The 16,585-nt window shown below is 39.8% G+C and overlaps 1 protein-coding gene across 1 annotated transcript in view; it reads right to left on the minus strand.

Annotated features, from left to right (window-relative positions):
• Nucleotides 1-16,083, minus strand: part of mtor (mechanistic target of rapamycin kinase) — a 398,131-nt gene extending 382,048 nt beyond the window's left edge. Inside the window, exons 1-4 of the mRNA XM_079897701.1 lie at nt 15,978-16,083; nt 15,085-15,239; nt 3,993-4,101; nt 3,572-3,804 (exon numbers count right to left, since the gene is read on the minus strand). Of these exons, the coding sequence (XP_079753827.1) occupies nt 3,572-3,804; nt 3,993-4,101; nt 15,085-15,204 (462 nt within the window). The 5' untranslated portion in view covers nt 15,205-15,239; nt 15,978-16,083. The remainder of the gene's footprint in view (nt 1-3,571; nt 3,805-3,992; nt 4,102-15,084; nt 15,240-15,977) is intronic.
• Nucleotides 16,084-16,585: the final 502 nt, after the last annotated feature.

The raw sequence follows: 16,585 nt of genomic DNA on the forward strand, positions 1-16,585 counted from the left end.
AACAAAAACACAGTGCCAAGTGGGGTCAGTGGAGTCACACAGTGGTCACTGAGGAGAGCAATGAGATCACATAAGACTGAGACTAGTACTATTCAAGAAGCTAAAATAAAGTTGAAGAGATTCTGATATTAAGTTTGTATCGCAACATATCCGTGGCATTAATTTAAAGGTGCCGTAGAATGGATTATTTTATTATTTTATAATGTTTCCTGGGGTGCCCTTATAATGTTAGTATGTTTTTAGATCAAAATTTGTTATAATTTAGAAATAAAAGGCATATTTCCTAGCCTGATTTCATCCTCTGATTTGAACACTCAGTTTGAAGGGGCGTGTCTGCTGAGAGACTTCAGTGTTGTTGCCCTCTGCTGTGATTGGCTGACATGCTTGCATATGAAATATCTGGCATTACATGTAGAGCTATCTGGAAAACTTTTACTATTACAGCTTTTATACGTTTTTACTATTACAGCTAAGTAGTTTTTTAAGTATTTAGATCTATTCCCATCACATAAAAGGTTGCAGTGATGAGCATTGAGCAGATGACAGTCTGTTGATCGCGTGAATGAAGATCTTATCACTGCAACGCGATTTACTGATGCATAAACAGTGTTGAACGACTTTGAGAGAAAGATTATCTGTCTGAACTTGAACAATTACTCATCAGAAATTCACATAACCCACTGGTGGCCACAGAGGCTTGGATGAAGGAGCTAAAAAAATATTTTTGTGTTCATTTGTACATCCAAACACTGAGCAACTGCCATGCTTCGCTCGCTCGTTTGCAAGCCACGATGTCTCTCGAGGAAAAAACAATATCGCGCTGGATCTAGATAACACAGTGTAAATTATCGTTAATAAAATCACTACTTACCGCTTGCGGGAATATAACGTTAGTTGAAATTGCCCCCTTCGTCCGTTTGAGATGCCGAGAGAAGCCTGGCTGCTTGATATTGTTCCAGGTTAGAAAAACAGTCCGTGGTGAAATGGGCAGAGCAACTAACAACTTCGAATTAAACTGTAGCGGTATCCGATTATAGATAGATCTGCCATTTTCCCTATGATCCTCCTCCTGCTTGTTTCTTCACCTGCAGAACTTCCGATGATTCGGCTGCGCAGTTTCGCCTGGCATTGAACATGGGCTGGCATATGCAAATTTTTGGAGGCGTACATATTAATGATCCCGACTGTTGCGTCACAGTCGGTGTTATGTGGAGATTCGCCTGTTTTTCAGGGGTGTTTTTCAAAAACGAGATTTAAATAAGAAAGAGAAAACTATGGTGTTTGAGACTCACTGTATGTCATGTCCATGTACTGAACTCTTGTTATTTAACTATGCCAAGATAAATTCAATTTCACATTCTAGGGCACCTTTAAAATAATCCTACGAAAAATGCTACTTATAGTCAGGTTTGCTCAGTTTGGACCTCTGTGTGTTTTTTTCTATCAGGGCTTGACATTAACACCAGCCAACCCGCTAAATGCAGGTGGATTTGAGCAGTGGCATGTAACATAAGGTGCGTTTCCATTACAGATTTGCGCGAAACTTTTGCGATTTTTTCTAAATGTCGACAAAAAACTATTGCCCCCAGACCCCCCTAGAGGTACCAAACTCCACCCACAAAAATACTGTGGGAAACACAGTAGGCTATATGATGGTCTACAAAAAATACTAATTTAATTATCTTACTATTAAAAAACATGATCAGGATTTTACCGCCTCCGCCTAGTTTTGAGCCAGGAAAAACCCTGTATATGGCCCCATGGTTTTTCCCCATGGTATGGATGTCAAAATTGTGGCCAGTGAAAATGCTGAGTGGCTTGAGAAAGTTCAGAAAAGTTCTGCAAACAACATATAAATTATGAAACTCAACAAAAATCACTTATTTTTATATATATTTTATCTAAAGGTTCAATAAAGGTTCCATTTTTTTTATTATTATTTCATATGTCAGGGTCTACAATGTTAAGAGCTTCAAACAGACTGCAATTCACTGTGACTATATAATACAGACCTGCAAACTAAAAAAGGTGACAGTGTCGCCGGGGGGGGGGTTAATGGCATGTTTTTTTTTTTGCTACATGCCATGGGATTAATCAATGAATAATGTATAATAATAATAATAATTAATCTGCATACCCTGGTTTTGCACTGATGTAAAAAGACTGACAGTGACACAATAAGACCTCATGTTAGCAAAATGTTTTAATCTTTTAACTCTTAAAAAAAAAAAAACTATTAAAAAAAACATGTATGTTCTTTAATGTTTGATTATAATTTTATTATTTTTTATTATTATTATTAATTTTAGTCTTCACATAGGGATGGGAATTGATAAGATTTTATCAATAATAATGCCACTGACGATTCTGATTATCGATCCAATTCTTTATCGATTCTCTTATCGATTCTTGATAGCACTGTGTGGAAAAATGTAGTCATATGCTTTTTTTTAAAAAAACAAGTGGTTTTATTTATTTTAAAGTTTAAGCTTGAGTTAGCAAACTGTACTTTTTTTAAGTAATTTATGTAATAAATATAACCTTATTGTAAAGTGTTACTGATTAGTTACACCGATTCAGACGTCACCTGAGTTCACTGTTGGAAAGATCAGTTGTTTTAACCATTCATTAAAATGAATCGGTTCAAAGGAGTCATTAGTTCGCGAATTGGACGTGTCGTGCGCGTTGTGTGATTATCCCAGCAGTTAGGACACTGACATCCAAGATTTGTGTCAACATAGAAAACATTTCATCGCTGTATAGTTTTATTTCGTTTAATTAAAGTGTTGTTTATGTCAGCTGAATGTCCGGAACGCTTTTCAGAGAAAATAAGGAAACTTATTTAGCACAATTCACACCCAGCGGTAATTCAGAAAAAAAAAAAAAAAATCTCAGAATGCTCCACATGAAACTTTGGTCTTTCGACCTTTTACCACCGTGTCGATTTATTTTTGATTAATATGTGCCGTGCGAGGGAGAGAGAGCAACACAGCGCCTAGTTTGGAGACGGTGAAGTCGTTTACACAGAGAGTGCGCGCGCGCAACCGGCTCTCTCTCTCTCTCTCTCTCTCTCTGCTCGTTCTTTCAGTTAAACATACGCCCTGTCACAAACGCAGCCGTTCATCTACATTACTCACCGATCAAATAAGACTTTGGCGGGACAAAAAATCACTTTGGTGGGCGCTAAAACAAGTTCAATGCAGGAAAATTCATGCGTGAGTTTCCATTAGACTCGCACGGTAGCCAGGCGTCTCATCAAATGGCGCGCTCAGCCTCAGTTGACGCTGTGTGCTTCAAGATTCTGACAAGTGCTAAGATTCCAATTGGCCAAGAGAAAAAGTGCTAAGATTCCGATTGGCCCAGAGAAATGTCAATTATAAGAATTATCCAATAATGTTTCGCAATTCTAGCCTGCATGGCAGTTACTGTGAGAAACAATATACCCCCCCCCCCCCCCAAAAAAAAAACTCTCACGTAAATGACCCAATTGACCAAGAAAATGGCGATTGTCGCCGAAAAGCGACAAGTTTGCAGGTATGATAATATGATGCAGTTAAGTGTCTCTACGCACCGCTGCATGCCGTCTTCCTTCATTCCTGTCTGCTCCCAGCCATTCGAGAGCTCTCTTCACCTCAAACTCCACATACTCTGCAGTGAAGGTGTCTCCCGCCATGGACAGGTGACCCATGGCCTTAGAGGCCATCTCCATGACCACTGAGTCACTGGAGGGAAGCAGATTCCGTAGGTAGTTCGCAAATCGGCTGATACGGGTGGCATTTCCCCCCTCCACACCAATCAAACTCACTGTAGAGAAAGCCATTACACAATAACATCACTTCAAACCAAGCAATGCAATGGTGAGTCACTTTCAAAGCAAAATTAGTTCGATCTGGCAAAATGGAAACATAAGGTAACATAAATTTACATGTTCCATTATTTTATTAAAAATAAAAAATATGAAGTAGAGTGATTTTCATTTAATTCATACTCACCTATGGCAAGGATACCGCCTTTTTTCTCATTCACATCTGAGCTGGAAACCAACTCGAATATGTGGTGGTTCAGCTCATCATAGAAAGTAGTGGCTTCGTCTTGGCTCAGCTTGAGTCAGAAGCAAAAATAGAACACAAAACATGAATTTTCCCAATATATGTATGCTTTAAAGAAAGGACGTACTCACATTTGGCACAGTTACGTTGTACCGTGCTCAAGCACGATTGTACCCCCTTCCCCACAGGCCTGCACTCACATTGCACTTAACATTCCGGGCCTGAGCATGCATAAGTCATTAAGTTGAAACTTCATGTTTTGAAGAAAAGGAGCTCTTGTCCAAGTAGTAATAGAAGATGTTTGTTGTAATGATTACAGTAGAGCACACAAAAGTAGTAGTTGTTCAATCACACTTTATGCATACCTCAGCCCACCTCTTCAAACAGGCCAGGGCACGTTTTTTTTATTGCACCCATGACCAGTATGGAGTGATCACACTAGTCAAATGAACTGGACCTTGGGTGTCAAATTGGGTGCTCGGGCACGGTTCAGATCACCAAGTGTGAGTACACCCTAAACACACATCAAAAATTCTCTACTTATATACTGTACATGATGTGCTCAATTAATCAATGGCCAAATAACTGTATGTTAATATTTACTAAGAAAAGAAATTAAGAAAATCAAGAAAATTCTTAAACATTACATTAGTCACAGAAAAAGCACTGAACAGACATTACAAACATTGGCTTTAGAGGTCACTATATTGCTTGTTGTATTTACATATGAGAGAACTTAAGCCTTTCACTGGTCTGCAGTAAACAGAAAATGAGCACAGCATTTTTTTTTTTTTTTTTTATAATTTGTAGTTCAAAGTAGTTCAAACTCCCATGTTATGTTGCATTCTGTTTTTAAATACAAGTAGTATGTGTGTGTGGAGGGGAGGATCTTTTGGAATCTCACAATTCAATTAAAATCGATTCTTGGGGTCCCGGTTCGATTAAAAAATTATTCTAAATTTTTTTAGCGAATTTCGATTCAACATATGCATAGATTTGATTCCAAACTTGATTTTGAATTTTATTTTATTGTCCTTGAAGCCCCCAATTGATTGATATTAAATGCAAATCATAGGTGCAATTAAACTTAATTTTGTTTTGTTGAATTCTTTAAAAGTTTTGTTGAATTCTTATTTTTCAATCTCATGCTATTGTTTTACTTCAGTCAATTTATAATATCTAAATATTTTATTTTTAACTATTTTATTCATAATAAATTATAATTCCTGCCTTTTCATTTTGTTAGATATTGGTAATATTAGTTATATTGTTTATATTTGTCCCCCTGGTATTTGCGATGTCTGTTTATTATATTGCGGTTTTTAATGGGCTTGTTTTACTTTTTTGTGATATCTGGCAACCCTTCACCTGGAGCTTTAATGAAGAGTAGAAAGAGTTCAAAAGTGAGTAGAAGGAGAGCAGCAGTATGCAAACTGAACAGCAGGTACTGTTAGTGGAGTTACTTACTAAAGTAGTTTAGATTATACAAACTAGGGCTGCACGATGTTTCGTTTTAGCATCGATATTGCGATGTGCGCATCCACGATAGTCACATCGCAGGATGTGCGATGTCAAGTATAGGGATCGTAGTTGATCCGTGATTCATGATCAATAGGCTAAGGGCCAGCAGCTCCCCGGGCCGTAACGCTTGTGATTCGCGGATTAATTGCAAAATTTAACCATCATAGAGTGAGAGTCTATCAATTTGCAAGTCCTGTCAGTTTAAACATCAAGCGCAAGAAGACTGGAACTTGCGCGCTGTTTTCTGTCAGCCTTACTAATGCGTATTTTTGTCCCGCCAAAGCCTTATTTGACCGGTGAGTGATGTAGATGAGTGATGTAGGTGACTGACTGCTGCGCTTGTTTTACTGAGAGAACGAGCAGAGAGAGTGAAAACCACGGTCGCGCGTGCGCACTCTCACCGTCTTCAAACTGTTTTGCTCTCTCTCCCTCCCTCGCGCAAATTAAGTTGAGTTGACTGAATATCTTTGAGAATACACGATGGTAAAAGTTCGGAAGACCGAAGTTTTTTTTTTTCTTAACAACCGCTGGTTGTGAATTGTGCTAAAATAACGTTGCCTTATCTTCTCTGAAAAGCGTTACACACATTCAGATGACATAAACCACACTTTCAATAAACAAAAAAAAAATCTATCCAGTGATGAAATGTTTTCTGTGATGACACAAATCTTGTGCGATGTCCTAAACTGCCGGGATAATCACACAACGTGTGCCGTGGTCCGTTTATGACACGTCCGATTCGCGAACTAATGACTCCTTTAAACCGATTCACTTTAATGAATGGTTAAAACAACTGATCTGTCCAACACTGAACTCAAGAGACATAACAAATCGGAAACACTTTACAATAAGTTTCCATTTATTAAACTCTAGTTAACTACATTAGTTAACATTCTATTAATATTAGTTTCTATGTGGATTTACTCCATGACAAAAGCACCCCAGTCATTCTAGAATGATTCATTCTTTCCAAATAGAGCTATTCAAGTAGCTGGTGAAATTGTTTTTATATCGCAGAAAAATAAAATAATCGCAATGTAATTTTTTACCAAAATCTTGCAGCCCTAATACAAACCTTGTAACTGAATTACTATTTTACTTTAGCCCAATGGAGACTGAGACACTGTAATAGAAGATAGGGTACAATGGGGCTAAAGGCAAAACCTAAGAAAAATGTGCTTTTCACTACTCCCATAGTCTATGATTGCAGAAAAAAAAAAAACAATTTTTTTTTTTTTCAACTTTGCATTGCTTTTCACGTGCATCATCAAAAGAAGGTTAAGAAAAGTGCATAGATTAATTTTTTGTGCCATCTAGTGGTTTTTAAAGAGAATAAAGTCAAATGCGCCTTTTACCCTGGTGCGCCTTTAGCCCCATTGTACTCTACGTGCCGTTGTATTCCCAATCTTTTGTGATTTAACCTCAGATACAGTGTGGTATCTTTCAGGAGTTTTACTCATGAACACAAAATGTTCCCCATTTTTAAAGAAAAGCATAGAACATCAGAGTTGCATCAGCAATGTAAACACATCTACACATCAGATCCAGAAGAGCAACAAAGATCTAATTAACATAGTCCTTCAACCAACTAGGCTTCCGAACATCATGTTTAGGTCAAGTGGTATGAGTGTAGTGTGCATTGCTCTCAGCCGGAGTTGTTATAGTGCATGGAAATGCAGTGAGATGGGAAGCATTCCATTGGCCTGTTGCACGAAGCTGGTTTCAGTTGCTACCCAGGTAAGTTCGTAAACCAAGTAAATCAAACTGATGCTCTCCATGTTCTGTGTGATTGGCTGTTTGTCGCACGTGTCACACTTTCAGGTGACACACTTCAGAGTTAATCGCAAACTCTGGATCAAACCTGAGTTGACAGAATGTTTATACCAGTTTATACCAGCTCTACAGCACCATTAGCAGCCGGGTAGAGAGAGGAATGATGGTGACGAATATTATTTCCTTCCTTCCAGAAAATTAGAGAAAGCAGCAGATGTAAACTGAACACCGTTATCAACAGCTATAGTCAATGTATTGCCATGGTGGCTAAAGACTAAAGATAGAAACGAAACCATATAATCCCTAGTGAAAGTGTACGCAAACCTGCAATCAGATGCAGCAGTGTCAAATGGCCCGACTATATCCACAGCCATTTTCTGCCATATTCCATCTGGCAGCAGCACCAGCTGGAGAGGAGAAGGATGTGACTGTGACTTGACAGTTTTGTCATTGAGCTGACACACATGGCAAGAACTGGCAGCATTAAGAGTATCTCTCCCTGATGTCCTTTGTGTGTTATGGATACCAGCACAGATCAAAGAGCAGCCTTGAATCGCCTATACACATGATTCATCAAGAAGACTCTTTGCTGAAACAGTATGACCTAAGAACAGTAGACTGGTTTGCTGGAAGCGACACTTGTCTCTATTGAGCTGCATGCATAGTGTGTCACATTCATGGATGATAATGTCATCCAGGTAATTTTCAACCCTAACAAGCCAGTCAGGAAGATGGTCATCATCTTCTGAAATGTCGCAGGAGCTAAAGCCAATCCGTAAGTAGCATGACAAAAACAGAACACTCCATTGTGAGTAATAAAGGGTGTGAGGTCACGACTGTCCTCATGCAGAAGCACTTTAGTCTGGCTATCACCAGACCAAGCTCAATCTTTTAAGATTGAACATTAGTCTGGGGAGTCTGCTCTGTATTTTCTACTGCACATGAGGCGTGATCAACAGGCATAGTTCAAATGACTCTGTACGCAATTGGATAGTCCTTCAACCAATCAGACCAACGATCCAGGTGACGTACTTTGCAGCAAAAACTCCAGGCAGGAAACGTGTCAACAAACATGCTGGTTTGGAGAATTGATCAGCGGTTTACAGAAGCAGCAATGGCATCAAGCGATTTTTGCAGGTTGTGCAAAATAAAACATGAAAGTGAGTGGTATTTACACCCACTTGAGTGATTTGTTTGCTAAACTAAAGAAGCCATTGAGCATCGTCGAGAGGTTAAAAGGAATTGGATTGGATTAAACCTGCCGATAGCGCGCCAGGTGGATTAGCCAGTTTGTGATTGGTCCCCGCAAATTTGTAACGGAAGCAGGATAGAAGAATGTACAGGTTTCCAGCCTGAGCTGCAGGGCGAAATCAAATCGCCGGCAGTCTAGCAGTACTTAGTAGTAAGTATTATTTAGGTTGATGGTAGAGAAAACGGTACAAGCAGAGAGTAGTTCATACATGTGTGGAAATGGAAAAAATTCCACGATAACTGCTTTCCTTGGCTCTCTAAGGTCAAGGCACCTTTTTTTTTTTTTTTTACCTGACCTTTTCTGCGTAACAACAATTGGTGACACCCATGCAGAGACGTTGACGCTTTCTATCACCCCAGCTGCTTGCAAGCGATTTAATTACTTTGACACAGCACTATGAACAGAGAGTGGCAGACAGCAAAGTTTCTGGTGCACAGGTGTAACGGTTTCATCCAGCTTTACCTGGTGTATAAAGTTTTTAGCACATCCAAACTTAGTTGACTCAGCAACAGTGCACTGAAAGACTGGCACAGAAGCAGGCACAGGAAGGGCATTAGGAGGAAGGACATTATTGTTTTCAATCTTCACATGCAGTGCAGACATTAGATCCCTCCCCATGAGTGGTGTCTCTTTGTCCATGATGAAGAATGTAGCAGAAACTGAGTGGTCATGTAGGGAAACTTTCGCTGATAAACATCCAAACACTGGAATTAGGGCTTTTTAATACGTCACCAGCCTGGCTGTGGGTTGCGACAGCACAATGTTACTGAAATGGCATGCATAAGTGCTGTAGGGCAGTATAGATATGGAAGACCCTCTGTCAACCACCAAATTCACCACACAAGTCTGTGAGTCAGAAGTTGATATAGTCACTGAGCATGTAATGCTAAGATGTCGAGCAGAATATTTAGTGTACAGTACAGTAACTCCTGGTAATTCAATTTCACGGACCTCACACATATTTGATTGCGATGATCAGCACAGTTTAGCATACTGTCCAATCTTTTTACTCTTCCTGCATGTTGCAGTTGCAGCGTTATAGCTAAGTGTGCCTCCAATCCACAGGGAAAGCATGACTTCCTCTTCCCCACCTGAGCAGAATTAAGAAGTGTATGTGACTGTTTCCCTGTTGTTCTGCGTTTTGCTGTGTGCTGCCCTGCTTGTACGGGGGTGGTAACTTGGCAAGAATTTAAAATGGATTTAGCCTGATGGGTAGCAGATTCAATCTGGCTTGCTATTGTAAACACTCTGTCCAGTGTAAGATCAGTTTCTAGAAAAAGTCTCTCATGAATTAGTGGGCTATACACATTCTCTACTAACTGATCGCAAATCATTTCTTCAGTACTGGCACAGAATTCACATGAAACAACAAGCTCTCGCACAGCCTGACAGCTTTTACAGAAGGCATAGCTCTCAGCTACTATGTTAGCTTTTGGTACGAGGTAGGCTTTCAATGCATCCTCTGCATCCTTATACGTTGTACCTGTGTTAGGCAATGAGTATAAAATCCTTTGTCCTTCTGAGCCAAGGCAGTGAAGCAGTACAGCTATCCGTCTTTCGTCCGGACAGGCATCCCCTGTAGGCATCCCCTGTATTTTCAAAAATCCGCAGCCATGTGCTGAATGGCATAGCAGGCTTACCGGGGCAATGCAGGAAAAAAATCGGGCAAGGCACTTTAGCAACAACCATCTTCGTGACAGACGATAGAGAAAATATTTTTAATCCTCGTCGCCAATTTATGGCATCTGTCAGGAGTTAAGGAGTAAGCAATGAAGCACACGAGACAGGAGTAGCGAACTTCATCCATCTTGTTTACTCTTTTACTTTACTTTTTACTTTTTTGCACATTCTGCTTGTAAAACGATAACAAACGACAATAAGCACATCACTTCATCCAAAATTAGTGCCAGAGTAAGTACGTTACAATGTGTCAACATTTTTATATTCAGAAACAAACTATTTGCGGAATCAGACACTACTAACAGTTACGGGTATATTCTGTATCGTGCTGCTATTAAAAATGGTACGATACAACATTTTATTAGTACCGGTACTTTAAGAACGATAGCATTCTGAGCCGTATTCCTTAATTTCCATCGATGTATGACAGCAGGAGTACGTCAGGACGTACGTGCAGAGCTCTGCTTCCACTCCCTGGAACAGGGAGTAAAATATATCCACGCAGCACATCAAGGATTGTGTGAATGTGAACTGAAGTGGTCCTCTCCATTTAACCCCTCCAAGTCAGTGCAGTGCACAAACATTAGGAGTAGTGAACACACAACGTGGACACACACACACACACACGAAGCAGTGTGCAGTCATTTTGCTGTGGCGCCCTGGGAGTTAGGTGCCTTGCTCAAGGGCACCTCAGTCATGTCCTGCCTGAATTGAGAATTGAACCCGCAATCTTTAGGTTACAAGTCTGACTCTCTAACCATTAGGCTACTACTGCCCCCATCTTAGAACAACAAAGAAACATGCAAGTGTAGGACGTGCTTGATGTTAAAAAGAGTTATTAAGCGCAAATTCAGTACTCATTCGCAGATCATTGAATGGTCAAAAATATGTCAAATGCACATCATGGCGAGTAATCACGTAAACACAATATGATGTGTCTTTTAGGGATGTAACGGTTCTCTGTAAAAATAATCTAACCGTACCATTCTCCACCCAAGGTTTGGCACACACTTGCACTGCGATTCATCTTAAATGTGACTTCGCACCTTGTAAGGGTTCTTCCATTAAATTTTTCGACCCCCGGGCGATGCTTCACTGTAAAACGATAGGGTTGTATAGATAAAAACCATCGTGTCAAGCGAGAATTTGTATCTTTCATTCAATTCAACCATTTCAAAGCTTTATGGTCCGTTTCGATAATAAAATCTCGGCCGAGCAAATAATATTTCAATGAGTCGAGAGCCCATTTCAAAGCTAAACATTCTTTTTCCACCACAGAATATCTAGTTTCTCTGGGAAATCATTTCCGACTCAAATACACCACAGGATGCATTCCTCCGGTCTCTTCCTGCATCAGGACAGCTCCCAACCCTAATTCGGACGCATCTGTCTGAAGAACGGACGATTTTTCAAAATCAGGACTACATAAAATGGGTTCATTGCTCAGCACCCCCTTTAGCTCACAGAATGCTTCTTCAGCGGGTGCAGTCCACTGCACTTTGTTAGGATTCGTCTTTTTAATTAAATCAGTTAACGGTGCCGCGATGGTCGAGAAATGGGGAATGAATTTCCGATACCAACCGACTAAACCAAGAAATGATCTAATTTGTTTTTTTGTAGCTGGAAGTGGACAGGATTGAATAGCCTGGAGTTTCTGCACTTGAGGCTTAATAACTCCATTTCCCAATACATACCCCAAGTACTCGGTCTCGGTTTTGACTAATGAACATTTTGCGGGATTAATGGTTAAACCAGCATCTTTAATTCGTTGGAAAACCGCTCGAAGATGTTGAAGGTGATCCTCCCAAGATGTACTAAATATCACAACATCGTCTAAGTAAGCCGCCGCAAATTCTCCCAAACCATCCAATACCGTATCCATCAATCTTTGAAAAGTCGGGGGTGCCCCGTGCAAACTGAACGGTAACACCCGAAAATGCATTAGCCCCCTTGGTGTACGGAAAGCGGTCAGCTCTCGCGACTCCAAGTCCAGAGGCACCTGCCAGTACCCTTTACTTAAATCGATAGTACTAATAAACTTAGCCTTTCCGAGTTTTTCAATTAACTCCTCAATACAAGGCATAGGATATGAATCGAATTTGGAGACGGAATTTAAATAGCGAAAATCAATACAAAACCTGAGGGTATTATCCTTTTTTGGCACCAATACCATCGGATTATCCATTCACTCTTTGACGATTCAACTACACCCATTTGCTGCATCAATGTTACTTCATCTTCAAAAGCTGTCAGCAATCGTTCAGGGATGCGATAACTCATTCGTTTTGGATGCGCATTTTCTTTAAGCACTATTTTATGCTTTGTAACTGTGGTATAGCCTGGCTGATTTTTAAACAACTCCGGATCACACAATTGCTGAATTTGAGCTTGACGTTCTACAGGAAGATGACTAAGGTCTATAGGCAGCGAAGGTTGACTACCAGGTAAATATTGCTCTTCTGCCTCCTCCTCATCCTTCACTAGTCGGATCAGATTAACAACTGCGCTGTCACTCTGCGAGCACCATTTCTTCAACATATTAATATGCAACACCCGATGTGATCGTGCCTTGCCTGGGGTCGCTATCTCATAAGTGGTTGTTCCTATTTTTTTAGTTACTTCAAACGGCCCTTGCCATTTACCCAAAAGTTTATTTTCGGAGGTAGGAAGCATCACGAGAACTTTCTGACCTGGTTCGAAAGATCGTGTCTTCGCCTTCCTATCATACCATGTCTTTTGTCTTTTCTGGGTTTCTTTCAAATGGACAGAAGCAAATTCAGTCATTTGTTGCAACTTTTGTCTCATGGCTAACACATAATCGATAACATTTGTTTTGGTTGAGGTCCCCGAATTCCCCTCCCACAGCTCTCTCACAAGGGACAATGGTCCCTGCACTTCGTGGCCATACATGAGCTGGAATGGCGAAAACCCGGTTGACGCCTGCGGAACTTCCCTATAAGCAAACATAAGATATGGTAGCCACTGATCCCAGTCGGTCCCCACCTCATTCATGAATATCCGAAGCATTTGCACTAGAGTTTGATTAAATCTCTCTAACAGCCCGTCCGTCTCCGGATGATAGGGAGTTGTTTTTAATCCCTTTATTCCCAACATCTGATACACCTGTTGCAGAAATTGAGAAGTGAAATTCGTTCCTCTATCGGACAGTATTTCTTTTGGAATACCTACTCTAGAAAAAAACTGAACCAGACATGAAGCGATAGCCTTAGCTTTGATGTTTTTTAATGGAAACACTTCTGGAAACCGTGTCGCATAATCACAAATGACTAACATATACTTATAGCCAGTCTTACTCCATTCCAGTGGACCTACAATGTCCATTCCCAGCCGCTGAAAGGGAACATCAATGACTGGTAAGGGTATTAACGGTGCTTTACGAGGTTTGCGAATGTCGCAGCATTGGCATTCAGGGCAAGATTTACAAAATTCAGCTATGTTCTTAGACATTCCCAACCAGTAAAAATGTTTACTAATTCTAGAATGAGTCTTTCGCCTCCTCAAATGTCCAGCCCACGGAATGGAATGCCCCAGTGTCATTACTGTATTACGTACGCTAACAGGTAACACCACTTGTAATTTATCCCTTGTTTTATGATACAGCAAATCATTCATTACACTGAAAGATTTCCCTTGAAACATGAATACATTTGACCCTGTTTGAGCTGCCTCTACCACCTGGGAATACAATTTAGAAATTTCAGCATCCTCTTTCTGCAACTGCCTCAAATTTTCAGGTATTGGGATCTGATCAGCATTCAACAGTTTGTCAGGCTCTTTTAGTTCCCTAGCCTGCACTACAGTTCTCTTAAATTTTTCCTGTTTTCTTTCCCTCCTAGACTTCTTTTCTTTACACTGATTCACAGACAGTTCAGAATCAAAAAAAGGTAATGACAACAATGAGTTTTCCTCTTCCTCACATTCATTCTGTCTGCTTTGAGCTCGCGTCAGAACTACATTACAAGTATCCCAAAGAGGTAACAAATCCATCAGCGCAGGAAATAATTTGCAAGACTATCCTTTTATTTTACATTTGATTTATTTTACATTAGGACCTACCTAAAAAACACTGTTTATTTTATTTGTGTCTCTGTTCTATTGTATTTATTTGTGCTATTGCTTGTGATTTGTTTATTTACTACTGATTGTTTGTCTTTAAACATGTTTGAACTTTATATTAGTTAGGTTGCTGTTAGTTATTATTGTTAGTTATTATATTATATTATATTATATTATATAGTTATTGATTAGAATTGTGAAATTTCACTGGTATGTAAAATATTGGTATCATAACAACATTATTTATTAGAATATGAAGTCACATGTGTCAAAAACAATTAAAACAACAACTTTTTTGCAGTGGGGGTGGGGCCAGTGAAAATTTAGGCAGGGTGAGTAAAAAATCTGAACCACTAGTGTGACCAGGCCACTAGAAAATTAAGAAAATCCTTTAGCGTTGAGCCCTGTAAGCTGTAAAATCTAAATAATCCAATTAAAGTAGTACTATTTGTTACTGGTAGTGTTCCTGTTAGCGGATCTTGCAGAACATCTACAAAGGCCTGTGGTCATGTACATGCAGTTATGCTTCCATAAGTGTATTTACTGTAAATATGTTTCCTTTCTTGTTTGTTTAAACACACTGAAGGACGAGTCTCTGTTTTCTGACAGTCGCAGATGTGGTACCTAGACATTACATTTAAAAAACATATAGAATATTCCTTTGACTGTGGTCAAATCTAGGGTTCTGACTCTGCTGATGAAGTTTAATTATGTAAATAGATCAAAGTTTACCTCTCTTAGTTCAGTAGTGACATAATGCTGGAGGTCTTTGGCAGCTTTGGCACGTGTGTCTTCATTGCGACTCTTGAGACCACTCACAAACTGCTGCAGAACTGTGGCAGTGCCAGACATGCTGGCGGCTGGGATGCAGCTATCAGTAGATCTACCTGTAATTCAAACAGCATAACATCAGAAACAACTGTGTTATTGTGACTGTAGAAACTAAAGTGAAGAAAAATTTTGATGTCCAGGATAAGCAGTGCTGACTGGGACTGTACTTCAGAAAAAAAATAACTTTTACAACTTCCAGGAAATAAAAAGCATTCCATTGAAAATATATTTGACATTCAGTGTCCCTTTATGGAAAATAGAATTGCCATTATGTTATAAAAAATATGAATGTCAATTCAATTAGTTAAAGTTTATAAAAGTACAGTATGCTAATGTCTACAGTAAAAGTAATTCATCCCTTGTAGGGTTTGAACCAAGTCTTTCGGTTAACAGCTCAGATTTTCACCACTACAAAGCCCATCCCCATTTCATTAAAACCTAGACACATACAGGAGCTTACAATTTTAAGTGATTCAATCCCCAAAATTAGGTGATCAAGGATTTAACCTACAATTTCACAGCTCCTAGCCCAGATCTTTAACCACAAAGGCTACACAATCTCGACTGTATAACACGTCATATTATTATTATTAAAGCATGCTCAGATGAAAATAAGAGACGCGCATGTAGAATAATATAGAATAATGGAAGAACACAATAACAGGACGCACAGTGGTTAGCCAAAGGTGCTAACCTACAATCATCATTTAGCACCAGTGACTGTTAACCGTTTACGTCATATCTAACAGAACATTAAAAAGGATTCATGTATTTTAAAATGCAATATTTCTTACTTGTGTAAAAGGTTTTGCACTAGATGTGTTGCACTCGTGAAACTGCAAATACAGAAGGCGGGCACAAAAACGGAGTGACGTCGCTTCCGCCTATGTCTGTCCAATGCAGGGGGGCAGGGATTTGTATTATTTTGAAGGTACCCCCGGGCGCCGCCATTGGCTAGCGGAACCCCACCTGCTGTTAGCATCCCATTGACTTCCATTCATTTTGGCGTCACTTTGACAGCGAATAACTTTACATCTGAGGCGTTTAAAGACTCCATTTGTCCATTATTTATTTCTAAAGAAACACGAAAATGTATAAAACGCTCCATTACCTTGTAGCTTACGTTATGGCCCTGTAGAAGCAGTTTTTGTAAAAGTAGGCTAACGATTGCGTCACAGCCACGCGACTCTCTGTCGCACAGTAGGAAATTACCGTATGGACAGGAGGAGAAGCTCGCTGGCAATCGGGGGGACGTCGAGGCAAAATGACAAAATAATTAATCAGAACACCTACAAAAAGTTTCTCCTGCTCCAAGATCATGGACAGCTCCTACTCACGCTCTCCGTCTCTGCGAGTTTCGGAAGGTAATGATTCAGATTGATCTTGGCACAGCTACTAGAAG

This window comes from Squalius cephalus, assembly GCF_949319135.1.
Source record: "Squalius cephalus genome assembly, chromosome: 16".
Taxonomy (NCBI): Eukaryota; Metazoa; Chordata; class Actinopteri; order Cypriniformes; family Leuciscidae; genus Squalius; species Squalius cephalus.